The 16,337-nt window shown below is 39.9% G+C and overlaps 2 protein-coding genes across 4 annotated transcripts; one reads left to right on the top strand and one right to left on the bottom strand.

The window, feature by feature from the left end:
• Window positions 1-674: 674 nt before the first annotated feature.
• On the top strand, window positions 675-4,296 carry LOC129352404 (cerebellin-1-like). The gene is made up of 4 exons (XM_055021371.1): window positions 675-758; window positions 1,758-2,365; window positions 3,347-3,466; window positions 3,598-4,296. The coding sequence occupies exons 2-4, from the start codon at window positions 2,060-2,062 to the stop codon at window positions 3,793-3,795; spliced, it is 624 nt and encodes a 207-aa protein (XP_054877346.1). The 5' UTR covers window positions 675-758; window positions 1,758-2,059; the 3' UTR covers window positions 3,796-4,296.
• A 1,045-nt stretch (window positions 4,297-5,341) lies between these two features.
• ripk3 (receptor-interacting serine-threonine kinase 3) lies at window positions 5,342-15,020 on the bottom strand. 3 transcript variants are annotated; one of them, XM_055021360.1, is made up of 13 exons: window positions 14,892-15,020; window positions 12,643-12,806; window positions 12,400-12,568; window positions 11,849-12,004; window positions 10,482-10,630; window positions 10,185-10,234; window positions 8,982-9,143; window positions 8,097-8,179; window positions 7,910-7,973; window positions 7,758-7,822; window positions 7,065-7,116; window positions 6,804-6,946; window positions 5,342-6,661 (listed from the first exon to the last, which is right to left on the bottom strand). In XM_055021360.1, exons 2-13 carry the CDS (start codon window positions 12,798-12,800, stop codon window positions 6,491-6,493), a joined length of 1,422 nt encoding a protein of 473 aa, XP_054877335.1. In that variant the 5' UTR covers window positions 12,801-12,806; window positions 14,892-15,020; the 3' UTR covers window positions 5,342-6,490. The 3 variants fall into 3 exon arrangements, with proteins under 3 accessions (XP_054877335.1, XP_054877333.1, XP_054877334.1); XM_055021358.1 differs by having other exon boundaries at window positions 7,758-7,825; XM_055021359.1 differs by lacking the exon at window positions 14,892-15,020 and adding an exon at window positions 13,345-13,400 and having other exon boundaries at window positions 7,758-7,825.
• Between the last annotated feature and the right edge of the window lie 1,317 nt (window positions 15,021-16,337).

Below are 16,337 nucleotides of genomic sequence, written 5' to 3' on the forward strand. Positions count from 1 at the left end.
ACCATACCATAATATAGAATTTAGAAAACGATTTATTTATTTATTTCCATACCATAGTATAGAATACTACACCATACCATGGCAACTTTATTCACAAAGCACTTTAAAACAACCATGTAATACATGCATGTATGTTTCAGTAATTGTTTTCCATTCTATGGCAAATTTTGACAGTTGGCAGTGAACAATCCCCTCTAATTTGCAAAGGTTGGTCACAATATCCAATAACAGAAAAGGCCCTGAGTTTTCTCCTGAACCTTGGTACCTGCAGCAGCAGCTGTTTGACAGACCGAAGGGGCCAACAAGGCAACAGAGAAGCTCAGTGGGGTAAAATACGGCAAGGACCTTTTAATGATTTAAAAACAAAACTTCAGTATGATGCCCACTTTCTTCCTTTTACATGTTACACATCCTTTCCACTTCAGACATGAAAATGTGAACTATAATAAACCCACCTGAAAGGGAGAAAAGCGAACGTAATCAGAAATGCCCTCTAAAAATGTTTCTTATGTTGAGGATATAAAGAAGGGTGTACAAGTACAGTAGGACGCCGAATCGGCCTGGAACCAGAAAATGCTTGATGTGATTAAACGTCTGTTTGAACACGGGGGTTCCTTGGAACAGAGAGATAGTCGCAGAGAGAGGGGGGGAAAAGAGGAGGAGCAGAGATAAAACCTGAGGTAAAGGCTGAAGTAGACTCTGGGGAGGCTTTAAATGTTCCCAGAACAACAAGCTACCTTTACTGTCTGATGTAGGCGGTGAGTAAAGCTCTTTTAGTCTTTTCAGCATGTCATAATGTTGCTGTTGTTGTTTTGTTTTGTTTTTTTTATGCAGAAAGGCTTTTGGTGCTTACAGTTTGGATGGGAAATTAGTGGTTCAGTAAAAAAAAATATTGAATAACTTTTTTTCTGCAAAAAATGCATCATTTGTTGAAGTCATTTACAAAACTTAGTATTTTTAATGTTTTGATAAGATTAGGCTAGTCTTCTTTTATGCTGAGCGTTGATGTGAAGGAATGCGGACTCTGTGGTCAAACAGGCAAGACGTGTGAGAGCGGGAGTTTTTACCTACAGATGGCCTCTCAGTGGTGCCACTCTGATCGTCCACGTTCCCGAATCCTGAGTCCAGCTGGCAGCGCTGATGCAGGCCAATTCCTGGCCAAAACATTACCTAATCACTTATTTTGATCCTCCGTGTAATCTGGTTTCTATTAATAGTCGGGTTTTACGCATTTTGAACTACATTTTACCAGTTGTTTCAAACGTTATAGTAGAACTTCAGAGGATGTTTGAGCCTATTTAAAGATGATTATGATAACAGAATGGTTCATTTCAATCATATGTTGCAGTCATGATTACTGATTGTTTTTTTTTTGGTTGGATGATTGATTGATTGGATGCAGACAATTAAGCCTTGAAGAGCTACTTTCATGATGACAGTCGAGCAATGTGCTGAAAATGGAGTATGTTTTGTGATTTCTGTTTTGATACGAGGCATTAAATGAAATGTAATGTTATTTTCAAAGAAAATGAAAACAAACTCTCTGAAAATGAGTTGTTTAGTAATGCATTTTAGGAATCCATTTCAAGTAGAAACAATCTGACAGAATGGACAAGTATACCTAAACAGGATGTATGTCTGTACACTATTTATAGAACGTCTATATACTGTATGCGTCCAGGATTTTTTTTTACAGTTTTTCAAAGGATGCCGCATATTTCTCAAACATAAGCGTCCGATGTTTCACTGCTTCACAGGCCTCAGGCTGTAGACTTTCTTCCATCGACTCCAGCGACCTGTTGTAGCATCAGGACCTGGACACGTTCCCCTTCACTGGTGGATCTCCTGTCTTTTGAAATGGAAAATCTGTCATCTTGATACCAACTTGAAGACGTCTTTAAAGGGAATCTAAATTCAACCAGAGCAGACCCGAGCCGCTAAATGACACGAGAGGATCCCGTGGTGTGTGTTTTCTTTTCTGGTGGAAGCATGGCCTTGTAGCTGAAGCAGATCTGCACCGCAGGAAGTCACTGAAGCTTTGGAACGAGAATTTGGAACTATGGCGTTTCCATTTTTTAACCCTGCACCTTCCTCGGTTCCCCAATTAATCTTTCTTGTTGGACTGCTCCTTATTGGCCAGTGGAGGCCATCGGGGGTCAGCTGCCAGAATGACACCGAGCCGATCGTGTTGGAGGGAAAGTGTCTGGTTGTGTGCGACTCAACCCCATCGGCGGAGCCATCAGGTCACGCTCTAGGCATGTCGGTGAGGTCAGGAACGGGACGGGTGGCATTTTCAGCCATACGCAACACCAACCATGAGCCATCGGAGATGAGCAACCGCACCATGACCATCTACTTTGATCAGGTGGGTTGAAATAAACCAATAGAGTGAACCCCTGGTATTCACAAGGGGTTATAGGGACGAGAGCAAATAGCTTAAACTCTATGAATCCTTGAGGTACTCTCTACAAACACTTATAACTGTCTATTTTAATACTTCAATCATTAAATATACCTCGCTATGCATGAATACATACAGTAGAGACCGCCATCTTCCTTATCGCCACAGTCTGTGCTAAGGAAAATGGATGCTGCTCATGGACTGGCAGTATTGTAACACCAGCCCCATAGCATTTTCTTTCTAATACCTCAGACATACTTTGCGATAATAAAAAAAAAAAAAGCAGATCGACAAGCATTCCCTGAAAAATCTGAAGTCAGGTTCAAAGTCGAACCCCCAAAAAAGGCTCTATAAATTCAGCCAATTTAACAAAATCTTACAGCCGTTAAATTTAGCATGCAGCCTTTTAAGTTATACCTACTATAATCTTAGTAGGTATAACTTGCTTCAGTAGAAAAATGGAAAACCATAAAGTATCATGAGCTGTGTTTGAGTCGGAGCTAGGTAGTCTCCTCATAAAAATAGTTTTATCAATAATCACTTAAAGAACACAGCAGAACATTAACTTTTTTTTTTCCTTTTTTTTTTAGTGTTGATTTTTTTTTCACATTTTCTCTCCAAATTTCTGAGGCCCCCATCACGCCCCCTGGTGGACGCCATTGTGAATAGACAACGAATACATGGCTTAGCATGATTCACTATTTGACCTCATGACTCCAAAGAACACCATTGGACAATCTATCCATATTTGCTCCACCTTGCCTGTCATTTAAAGCGGTGTGCAGAATTTCTTGTTAGAGATCAATCCACACCTTTTGAAGCTTTTAATCACCTGCTGGAAAACATCGTCTTCAGATTATTTTCTAATTTAGCTTTGCTGTGACTTTCTTGACTATTAATTAAGAGGAACTCTGTATCTCTGTCTCTTGCTCTCTCCTCTCGTAGATTTTAGTGAACGTTGGCAGCCATTTTGACCCGGCAACTAGCATCTTCGTAGCACCCAGAAAAGGAGTCTACAGCTTCAGCTTTCACGTTGTTAAAGTTTACAACCGGCAGACGATACAAGTGAGAAAAAACTGCTTAAAGTCTCAGCTAAAGCTGCACTCCTACTTCTGTCTGAATATTGTTTCCATTTGTTTATGTCTGTGACAGTTTCACAAATCCTGCTACTTTTCTGCTTGGCCTTGTCTTTCTAGGTAAGCTTGGTTCTCAACGGCTGGCCGGTGATCTCGGCCTTTGCGGGTGACCAGGATGTGACACGGGAAGCGGCCACCAATGCAGGGCTGGTATTGATGGAGCGAGGGGACAAAGCTTACCTTAAACTGGAGAGGGGAAACCTGATGGGTGGGTGGAAGTACTCCACCTTCTCTGGCTTTCTGGTCTTCCCGCTGTAGGCAGGATGTTGTATAAAATAACGATTGGTTCATTTCCCAAAGGGGAAAGCAATGACGGATACGTTTCTGCTGTAATATTAGGATCCACATTGGACTGCTTAATCCTCCCGCAGTCCTAAAAGGGAACTTTTTTATCCTGTGCGTGTTTGTTCACTTTAGGGTCTCACTGAACCAATACGATTTCTTTTCTCCTGGTTTTGGGAACTGGCGGGCTGATAAGATATTCCCATCAGTTCCCTGCTGTCCAGCCGTGACATCTGCTGCGCTCTTCCCGAGCGACTTCAAGCTCGGACTGCGGGAAGGTTAAGATGTTAGATGAGTGGATGGACTGGCTTTGCACCAAACAGTCTTGAATGTAATTTCCATGACCATGGTACTTTTGTGGCTCGTCAACTGTTCCACAGACTTAATGCGTGTTTATGTGCTTGCTTAAACATGGTGTAGCCTCTTTAATGCATGAAAACCAAATGTAAGACATGTTTGTTGGCAATAAAGAAAACAAAACCAACCACTGTCTCTTTGTTTATTTTTAATATATTAACTGTTATGGCTTGCTCAAATGGTCAGCTAAAACTATTGTTAAAAATAAATGTGTAGATTTAAAGCTTCGATGTGGAATATTTCCTTTATAACCACTGATGGAAATGCTTTTCAAATAGTTAAGATTGTTTATTCCTTCTCTCTGTCCGTCCATCCAGATGTCACTCCTTATGTTACAAGTAAGACTACCTTGAAAATAGCTTTGAGTGTTGTGCTCATTTCTTACTTGTAAAGAAAATAACATTTTGGAGTTACAATGTATCCATTAAATCTTTGTTTTTTCCCAATTTCCTGCATTTATGAACTGACAGTTGAAAAAAAATTATAAGTTGCATAGAAAAGATTGAAAGTTTCCCTAAAGATTCTTACTGTCCCATCCAGGCACCGTTAAATTATGTTAAAGCAACAACATATCAAAATCTATTACGGTTATTGAAACTGACGCATTGCTTTTAGAATCCCAAATAGCTATGAAATCCTTTTTTCGCTCCTGCTGATGTACAGAGACCGTCCTCCGTATCTTTCTCTGCGGTGGATCCGGTGGCAGATGGAGGACTGGCTGTGGAGGTGGGAACCGGTGCCAGAAACTCGCTGGGTTCATGCTGGACCATCACAACTGATTTGTGTCAGCTTCCTGGGACTCAGCAGAGGCCTGTGTTAGCACTTTGGAGATTCGCGTATGGAGTACAAAACTGCATTATGTGGAGACGAGAGGAAAAAAGGTCAAAGACTTCCAAAGACTTCTGTGTGGACGTCTCTGAGAATCGAGTGCGTATCCGAACCAAGTAGCAAATTATTAGCTCTCCACTTCTTATCTGTTTCAAAAGGTGTAGGAGGAAGTGAGCACTTATTCACCCTATCCCTTTTCTCAATTTAATGACATATATAACTTACTGACTAGTTAATTTTCAGAAATTTGCAACTAAAAACATGTTATGGTATACCTTTTCAATTTAATGTGCTAAAAAAAAACTAAATTACATAAAATAAAAGGATTACAAAGTCATAGCAGGACAAGAAAATTTACTGACCCATGATAATTACATTAATAACAATTGTAAATTACCGGACATACGGCACCAGAACAATTACCAGCTCCTTGTCAAAGTACACCATATAATATGCTTCATAATCTGTGTATTTACTGAAGGGCAAATAAATTGATTATATCTCTTGTTATCACAGTACTATATTCATGCAGCAGCCATATTGGATTGCGTGGTTGGCTGCCCAACTCTCAATTTCCAAGTTGGAATGAAAAGGTCATGAGGCATTTTTGTGGATTTTTAATACGTTTGCCTTCCTTCACCAAATGTAACACAGCAAGAACCCACATCAGCACACCCGCACCAAATCATCTTTTTAACAGACAATGCCACGGAAGTACTTTACACTCACCTGCTGCAACACTTCATTGAAGTTACAGCACTCGAATTTAAACGTTTTAAATTCCAACTTTTCACGTAAAGCACATTGTTAAAAATCCTTAAAGCTTGTCATTCACTGTTTTATTAAGACACCTGATTCCAAAGCCTGTACAAAATAAAGCAAAAAACAGTGCAGTGTACAAAAAAAAAAACAGCATTTGTACCTTTAATTTATATTTATATGTACCATATCTTTAAAACATCTTGTTGCAAAAATAGAATATAAAATAGTTTTCTGTCAGTGAAACTAATGACCTGCTAAAAACCCCCATAAAAAACTGAAAAACTCAGCTTCTACACCTTTCTTAAAAACACATTCCTGAAAAGCGTTCACTTCTTCTAATTATAGTCAGATGGTTGTGATGGCAAGTTCTGGCGTCCTGAGGCATGTTGGCTCTCTGATGGTAGATATTTTCTGACCACAGTTGGTGAAATAAAAAAAACCCCCAAAAAACAGCAGCCACCTTGGCTTGTATTTAATGGTGACTGTGCAAAATGCTGACCTGGAGTTTTTGCCTGCTGCTAAAACCAATTCCAAACAAAAGAAGCTAAATGAATTAGAGTAGTAGTAAAAAAAAAAAAAAGAAAAAAAAAGATAATGAAAAGCTACAAAAAGCTGCATTAATGCATTTATGCTACAAGAAATAAATAACTAACAAACAAAGCTAAACCAAATATCCTGTTTTAGTTGAAAAAGAGCATAAAAAAAAAAGAACAGTTCTGGGAGTCTATGGATGAGCTGCACTTGTGCGTTGTTGTGAGGAGTTAACAGTAGATGGCGCCGTTGGGTGCCTCCTTCTCTCGGAGAAGATGATGTGCATCGTGTTGTTGTGTCCTTTCTGCAGTCCAGTCACAGTGGAGCAGTGAATGTTGAAAGAGTCGGGGCTGGAAAACTGACGCTGCGGAGAGAAGAACGCTCGGTCAAAAAAAAAAGGTCTGAAATTGAACACGCCGATACGTCTGATGGCCCGCAGCTTTGACGGCTGAGCGTCGATTGAGAGAGAACGCTTTTATGAGATTGTCTGATGATGATCGACATACCTGACACAGATGTGTTGCTTTGCCGCAGGATGTCAAATGAGCGGGTTGAGTGGGTTCTACAGAGGACGACTTCATTTTAAGGTCTGCTGCTCGGCGGGCCTGATCAACATCACACCGATTTGTAGCCCAACCAGGAGACGGAGCTAAAAACAAAACAAAACAATAAATAAATCTCAACATGTAAAACCATGACAGATGACTTGTTCCGAGTCAGTTATTTTCCTAATCAATGGCTGCTTCAGTTGACAGCATCTTCCTCACCTCTGACTGCTGCATTGTCTCCTTGACTTACTGGCCAAGCACCGGCTATTTCCTGAAACGTATAAAAAATAAAGTTTTTGTGTTTGACATGGAAAAACTGTTGGTTGGAAGCCAGATAGTGACTCCCTGAGTCTAATCTAAAAACTGCATCAGTATTCCTCAGAGGACGAGACACGAATTGTTACATTTTTACATGGCAAATCTCTCTTTCTTGTAAATTGAAAGAGTAAATTGCAAAATTACAGGTGGCCATGCAATTCCACCACCTTATCTTTAAACATCTTTAAACTGATGTTGAAATAATTTTTACATTTGCTTTCTTCACTACCCTTTCCTGTAAAAAAAACTGCCAAAAAAAACCCTAGTGAAGCAGGAAGTGATATGCGCAACAGTTCCTCACACAAGCAAAAATCTGCAGTGTGGCAACACCACAGGACTGGCCGAGTTGCTGCAATACGAAGAAGAATCTCCCCCGTCCTCACTCAGCGCCACAGTCTTCTTGTTGTTTAACTGGGCTAAAGACCTCTCCTTTCTCTTTGATTCTCACCATAAAGATGATGAGGATCTTCAGTTATGATGGATATGATGAACAAACTGTTTTTATTCATTCCCAACTCTGGTTGGTAAAATGCCAGGTCATTTTACCTACTGATTTTCACACTTGCTTTCAGTATATCTGACAGAATTTTTCACCTGAACCGGCGGCGGTCCCGTCCGTACACTGTCACAAATGCTTGGCGCTGCAGCTCTGACTGGTTCTGCTGCAGGAACAGCAAAAAATCAAGAGTAAGAAGTCGAACCTCCGGAAGCCAGGCGGAATTGATTGATAATGCGATCAGACTGACCTGAAGTCTCAGTAACGGAGAGCTTTGTCATCCCATGCGTAATTCTTTCTTGTTCATTTTGGTCCTTGAAAGGGGAAGAGAAAGACTTGAGTCAGAAAGGGGGCAAAATTTTTCTAACAAAAATAATATTGTGATGCGTCATGTTAAATTCTGCATCACGCCGACGTGGCTGGACTTTGTCCCTCACCAGTCTCTGCAGGACTTGGTGGACGGCGTCGTGGATTGCGGGTTTGTGCATCTTGAACAGTTCTTCCATCACGGTTGTGCATTCTGTCGACAAACCGAAGACACGTTAACTTCCAGAATTTCACGCTCAGTTCATTTCTCTATACTTGGGACTGTTCTCACCAGATTAAAAAACAACTTTAGTTAGAGTTTAGTTTGACTCAATTCACATGTTGGTTATCTTTGAACAAAGTTATGGACAGAGGCTTAATTCAGTTACTTAACAGGAATTATTTACTGTTGCTTAATATAACATAATCTATGTTATGTTATATTGATGTAGGTGTGACAGTCTAGCCTGGCAAAAGTAAACTGCTTCCTGTTCTTTGCTTCCTGGTCTGGACCTGTTTTCAATTTTACCCGGTCGCTAACGTTCGGCCGTGACGTAACGCGCCAGTTCGACGCTAGGAAGTTTTCCGGAAATACAACCGTCTTCCACCACGAAGAGAGACGCACCGAGTCAAACTAGACGGCTGTTAATGTAAGTTCACTATTTGGGAGAGCGCCCAACGCAGACTTGAACGGCTCCGTTCACTTCCTGCGCTGCCGTTGTTGAAACTACGCGCGTTGCTACTGAAACCGCAGAAAATCGACGTCATCGTTTACGACTTCTCCTTCTGTTCGCTGATTGGCCTTACGCGTTCCAAAGCCGAGATGGACCAATGAGGTGACGTGGCTAATCACAGGCAGCTGTGTGGCTGAAAATTATGTAGTAGCTAACAAATTCAGCATACGTTTTTTTTTTTAACACAATACAAGATAGACGATTCTTTTGTATTAATTTGTTGTTGTTTTTTTCTTTCTGTCAATGTCTCTCATTTTGGTATACTGTGCCACTTTTACTTACTGCGGGAGGAAGGCCTTTGTTGGGGATTTGAGCGCCAACACTCCTGCATGAGATCGATGAGTCTCGTCAGTCCCGCCACTCCGGCATCCGTACACCTGATGTCGTCCAGAGAAGGACGGTCTCCCATGGGGATGCGGATGGGCACTATCGCGGACATGGCGTCTGCAGGAAAGGCAGAGATTGGAGTCAAAGGTGAGATAAAAATTGTCCCTTTGGTGACATTTGAAACTGTATTCCGGTTATTTAAGATGATAATTATGTATAAGGCAGACACTTTGTTAAATATTGAAAGTTAAATGTGCATAAAGCTAAACATCCTGGTTCTTCAAGATAAACAGATGGTAACTGAGTTAATTTCATGTTGGTTGTCACGGATACAGCTAAAGTATTGATTCCCTGATGTCATTTTTTTGGAGGGGAAATGCTGACTGCAAATCATTCATCCTTAGAAAGACATAACTTTGGTTAACACTCCAGTAGTGATAACATTTCACTTTTCACTAATTCATTTAACAACTCATTTTTTAGCATTACCAGCCAAACCTCAAAACAGGACGTCTGTGTATTTTTCTTTAAAAGAAAAAGAAATATGTATTTTTCCAGGTTCAACATTCCTGATGATTTTCTTGCATATTTTTTGTAATATTCTGGGAATTTGAGTGCAAATTAAAATGCCATATTTGTTATTGTTGATAGCCGGGTTAGTGGTTTGATCGGCATTTAAAAAATAATTTAGGATCTTCACTGCCTACAAAAAATAATCACCTGCTTGGATGTTGTATCCTTTTCATTGCTTTTGCAAATCAGTAAAAATCAAAATTTGGCTCTTTTTGACATTGAAATACTAACGCTGCATCTATTAAATAATGACTTAAATGGGGTGAGTATTTATGTTGTTACTTATTTTGTGTAAAATATTTGTATTCTGTTGGGGTTTTTTATTATAATTATTTTGTAGAAACCAGTTTCAACATTAACACTTTTGACATTAAAGGTTTTTTTGCCAACAAAAAAGACCAATTTTATTTCTCATGATTAATTTGTATGAGGGTAAAACATTGAAGAAGGTGAATACTTTGACATAAAGGGGTTTGAAGTAAAAGCATGTACTTAAACCTGGAAAATGACAGAAGCAAATTCTATCATTTTTCAGACTTTTCAAGCAAAAACACGACTTGGCATTGGAACAAATTAGGAACTTACTTGGATATGGTTTTTTTCCTGTCGCAATGGACCACAGCAGTATACCAAAGCTGAAACAGAGGTTAAGAGAGTCAGAGATTACTGCAGCAGCTAACTCACCTCCTTATTGCTTTTGTTGCTGGCAATCAGAACCTAAAGAAATGGAGCCTACGGCCATTTCAACAAAAACAGGAATTAGAGCTTCATTCAGTTGATGAACTCATCTGAAAAATATTTCCTCATATCTTTCACTTCCTACCAGGAGTGAAAGATATAAACTGCTTGATGAACAACAAAAGTGCCCTGATGTCTCTCTACCTATAGATGTCAGAGGCCCGTGTGGGCTTGTATGAGGTGTCGAACGCCTCTGGAGGCATGTATCTCATGGTCCCGCCTGGATCTTCGCTGTCCTTCTTGGAAGTTCGAGTGATGCTGCTGGAAAACCTGGCGAGGCCAAAATCTGTAAGCTAAAGAGAGGATATGAAGACAATCAGACCATAATATTAAAACCATTTTATAATTCTGATTGTGACATGTGAAAAAATAAATAAATAAAAAATCAGAAATTTAACATGAAAATTAATTTAAGTTTAAAGACGTTCCTTTAATGTTCATTTCAGCTGGCTGGTTCCCACTCACACATTTTAAATATGTCTAATGTCAAGTCATGTAATCAGTTTTTTTTATTAAAGATCTTTATAGCTTAGAATTATAAACACCAAAATTATGTTTTGTTTGTTCACAATTTATCTAATTGAGAAAATTGTTGGTACCCCTCTGTTAATGACGTTAAAATAATTTGAAACTGACAAGTGTCAGGGTGCATCAGTGTAATATCGCACTATCCATTGTTGTTTGAACCAAAGCGGAAATCAAAGCATAAAACAATGAGACCGGAATTCGCCGCAATTCACACTGACAAGCTGCAAAGCTTCTGGGAAAATGTTCTTTTGGACAGACGAGACAAAACTGGAGCTTTTTGGCAAGAGGCATACCAAGAAAAGAACACCGTTCACACCATGACATATGGAGGAGGTTCTGTTATGTTCTGAGACTGGTTTGCTGCATCTGACACAGGGTGTTTTGAAACTGTGCAGGGTACGATGTAATGCCAAACTATCAAGGAATTTGGAATTTGGACGCCACATAACATAGTGAGTAGAGCAAACATAGGTATGCGCCTGTCCTGGGTTCAACTCTCAACCTGCTAACCTTTCCTGCATGTCTTCCCCCCTCTCACCTGTCTACCTACTGTCGGAAAAATTGAAAAAGGCCAGTAGCGCCAGCCATAGACGGATTATATACATATATAAAAATACTATCACTGCATTCTTGACACAATGTGCTGCCTGGTGGCCCATGGGAAAAGCTTTCTTTTCCCACAAAAAGAATGCTTGATCTTAATTGGAAGACCTATAACTTACAGCTTAATAGGTTAATGACTGTTTCAATGTTTTTTTTTTTTATAATATTTTTGAGACATAATTCAAATACCCATGTTTAATTCTCATTAGTTCATTTTTTGTAGATTTTTATTTATTATTACTCTTGTCAAGTTATTTGAAGGGCCATTTTTTAGTGAATTTTTTGTTTATTAACAGAGGGTTACCATCAACTTTTGGATTGCAACAACTTTTTGGATGTGGGTAAAGGTGTGGAGCTCTTGCCAGAAGCAGTGGACTCACCTTGGCATTTAAATCCGAGTCCAGCAGCACATTACTGGGCTTCAGGTCCAAGTGCAGCACAGGAGGGGAGAGACTGTGGAGGAAGTTGATACCCAGAGCAACCTGGTGAGTCAGTCTGAAAGCCAGTGGCCAGGGCGGGGGTCCTTGAAAAGTTTGCTGATAAGAGAGATTACATAGTTGAGGTGGTATGCCACAGTCATTTAGTTACTTTTCTTACTTTGTACCATTTTCTACTGTAAAGACATTGTAGTTTCAAACTAAACTTGAACATTGGTATCTTTTCATGCCACAATACTTGCTCTTGCTCTTGCTCTGACTGCAGTTTATTCATGACCTCGATATACTTGCAATCCAAACCACAACATTTTCCTTAGACTTTCTAGGTCAACTTGTTGTAAAAACCCAGACAAAGTTTTGTGAAAGCTGCGAAACAGATCGTCTCTAAACACACAACAATGCCCTTGGGTGGAATTGCGTTGCGTCAAGATAGTAAATTCGACTGTAAAACATTCAAAGCCAGTGAGATAATTCAATGCGGACCATGTGCATACCAGGAGGTTAGCCAATGATCCTCGCTCCATGAAATCCATGACCAGTCCCAGCTGAATTGACGACCCTGAAGAAGGTGGTTGACCTTTAAAAATCCCCATGACTTGAAGGACGTGGCGGTTGGACCCTTGATGCATCATGTCCAATTCACGCAGCAGATCCTGGCTTGTGCTGTGGTTGGAGGTTTTCCCATCAGTACGTTGTTTTGCAGCTCCGCCAAACGGCCGGCCGTATGCATTACTCACCCATCGTCGTAATGAAGCAGCTTAATGGCCACATCGAAGCACCACCGCAGGTGTTTGGCTTTGTAGACCTGTCCGAATCCTCCAGATCCGATCACCTCCCAGCCCTCCAGATCAGAGTCTTCAACCACTTTCAAAGCAGGTCTGTTATGCAGCGCCATGGTTCACTAGAAAAAAACCATGAGATCCTTCATTGTAGGTTAAGCTAAAGTTTCTATTATCCTGTTCACATTTCAACAAGAAGTTATTAGATATGCGAGAATGTTCACAGACTCAAACTTAAGAGTTCTTCTAAATTAATATACCTTTCCATAATATACATTTGGTGCTTTTATGTTGTTTTTGTTTGTTTTATAGGAAATGACTACTGTTTTAACGTGGATGTCAGAATATTGCAATTGACATGAAAATAAATAATACTAAGCAATCAAAATAGCGTGAAAAGAAAGAAGTAAGGATACATCAGTTTAAATATGTCAATGAATTCTGGAAATACATATTGAACTGCTGAAATCTTAGTCGTAATTTCATTGACTGGCCTGTACTGTTCATGCTGCTGAAATATAACAGATTATGATTCACGACGAAATCAAAAATGTTCTTCTGCTCGTAAATGCTACCAATCGGCTTCACGTAACCACGTTTCTGTTCAGCAGATTATGGATAAATTACAGAAAATGTGCAGCGTCTTGCGAAAATATTTACCCCACTGAGAATGAATATTTCTACCTCTGAACCTTGAATGAAAATGGATTATTTCAGCGTCTGTGTCATTTTATTTACAGAACATGCCTCCAGCTTAGAACATGTCATATTATTTCTATTATATGCTTATACATACAACACTGAAAAGGACTGTGCGGATAATTTAAGTAGATGATCATTATCCCACCCCGAGCACCAGGTACACACTACGTGTAGTGTGTAAACGCTACACATAGTGTAGTGTCATGGCAACCTTCTCTGTGATGTTTTGGTTTGAACTCGTTGAGTTAGCCGCTGCCTCCCGGATTCATGTTTGCTATTGAAGGCTGCCACTGAGCCAGGACTTAGAAGTTCCCAGCAGGTAAGCCAAACGCAGCTCAACAAGTTTATGATGGAGGCCAATAAAACATGGTGCCACCAAAAGTAGTCTGAGTGACACAAATTAGTGGGTCTACATCATGCTGTGCCGACCTGAGTGAAACACATGGTGAGCCACTTGGTCATTGAGAAGGATGTCAGTACTTTTGGAAGAGCCTTTTTTTCTTCTTTTTGAATGTAAAGAAAAACTCCTTTTTTGATTATTCCTCTGACAAATAAATGAATGAAAATCAACAAGCCAACCAACAATATATGCATTTATGTCTAACAAACTGCATGTTTACAGATAACTTGCAAGCATGAAGCCTTTTTTGAAAAGTCTCTGTGCAGGTACTGGTACAACAACCTTCACAATATACTCCATTCGCTGCTAATGTTTGGGCATTTTCGGAGTCTGAGGGATCTATTTTACTCAACTTCAAAACGGGAAATGTCTCGGTATGCACTATCCAGAAATACAACGACCTTAAACGATGTATTTTACCAGCAAATTGGGGGCCGGAGGGAAAAATTTTACCTTTTTGAATAATCAATACAAAGCCAAATGTTGGAGGAAATGACTAAAGCAAAAAAAGTCAGTCATTAAGGAGGAAAGCAACTTCTTTATCTTGTCTGAGGAGTAGTAATAGTTTGGTTTCAGAACCAATCGAACAAATCTGGGAACTTTACAGCAACACAGCTCCTTTTACATGCATGGCCCTCACCCTTCAGTTTGAGGTTAATGTTTTTCACCAAGTCGTCCGCCACCTAAAGTAGGTGTCGTGTCAGAATACCTCAGAAAGGTCCCAGGGTGAGGTTCAGTCTTCAGTCCTCCCTGCACCGAGTGATCAATGAGAATATTCCTTCTCAAAACTTCATTTTCAAACTATAATAATGTACTTCCTCTCCTGTATGGTACCCTGTAAGTAAGGAAGCCATGTTCCTTTGTTGAGCGTTCTTAGCGGAAAAAGTGAGTGGGATTCAAAGTCAGAGCAAGTCACCTGTTATAAGCACTCCCCTCTTGAACATCGGCTTATTTATATCAATAATAGTTTAAAAAAAAAACTTTTTCATTCTGAAAAGCAAACCTGGACAACCTTTCTACTACAAGGTAGCACTGCTTAATGAATCAAAGTGATTTACTTTTTTTTTTTTTTTTTTTTTTTTACAGAAAAACGGGGACTACTCACCCTTTGGGATTTGTTCTGCTCTCTCATCGTTCAGTTGTCATAAAAGAATCCAAGGAGGGCACAAAAAAACCCTCTTATTCCCCGAAGTTCATCTCGCAGGTTGTCGCTCTTGGTGAATAGAGAAGTGAAAGCGCTTAGAGCCGTCCCATAAATCCCACTCACTTCTGCTTCCGGGTTGCACAACGAGCTGGGTTTTCTAATCCAGTCCTGTTGACCAGTTTGACGTTAAGCCCACGACTCAGTGCAGACCTGCGTTTTTTTCCTACAGGTAGTAGCTAATTTGGGAACCAGATTAAGGAGTAAACTGACTTAAATGAAGCTTCCTCATAATCGTAAAAGATTTGAGTTTATTTTATGCTGAAATCTTCCAAATCTCAGAAGTTAACCGTTTCAGTATTATTGTTATTATTATTACTCCTTTTACTGTAAAAATGTTGTATTCCAAGGCATTTCTGTAAATGACAACAGAATTTAGTTTAATTTCTTTCACAGAGGGCGAAAGAAAGAGATAACAGGAGATTTATAGTTGTAGGTAATAAAGGACCTCCTCACACTTTTTTCAGGAAGTGATGAAACAACACTGATAAAATCAAGGGTCGATGGTTTTGTCCCGCTTTCAGGAGCAACAAACCTCTGATCTGACAAAAACCAACTCTGAAAGTCCTTAATGAGGGTACTTTTTGCATTTGCAGCCACCTGTGTACAGAGTGTGTGTTTGTGCTGAAACCACGTCAGCACGAGCACTTCTGATTCATGTCTGAATCGGGTCAAAGGTTGAAGTGTTACCCAGAGAAGTCAGGCTGTATGACTTTAGAAGGACCTCAAAAATACTTTTGGAAAAGTAGAGGGAGTGTGAAGAGAAGATCCAACTAGCAGCAGATTAACGACCAGAGCCGGAGCTATGTCGGACAGGGCCCCGGGCCAAATTTTATCTGGGGATTCAGTGCGGATGTGTTCGGTTTACGTCTCCAAAGCAACCCACATGTACAGAAGAAACAAACCACATAATTACTTCTGTTTAAAGAAGTAATTATGGGTGGATTATGATTTGGTTTTATAGTTCATTCAGCAAAGGGAACTGCATTATCATTACAAGATCAAAAAGCAAAGGAAGTTGATAATACGAAAACACAATAGCAACGGGCTTTTGTGGAGCATCGACTGCACATTCAGTACAGAGGTCTGTTTGGATGCGTAGTCAGTGCTTTGAGTGGTGTTACTGTGATCACACACTTTTTCATAAGTTCGTAATGATCATTTTTAGCCATCTTTTACGTCCTGATTTACAACGTATGGCTTCTGGTGCGGAATTACGACGCACATAAAGCCTCATATCAACGACACAGAAGTCAGCTAAAATGCAACATGACCATTCAAAACGACTGGATATGTATTCGAATTAGTACCACATACAGAAGTGGCAAAGATTAGATTTTTTTTTGAAGG

Source organism: Poeciliopsis prolifica, unplaced genomic scaffold, assembly GCF_027474105.1.
Source record: "Poeciliopsis prolifica strain line A6 unplaced genomic scaffold, Auburn_PproV2 SCAFFOLD075, whole genome shotgun sequence".
In the NCBI taxonomy this organism is placed as follows: domain Eukaryota; kingdom Metazoa; phylum Chordata; class Actinopteri; order Cyprinodontiformes; family Poeciliidae; genus Poeciliopsis; species Poeciliopsis prolifica.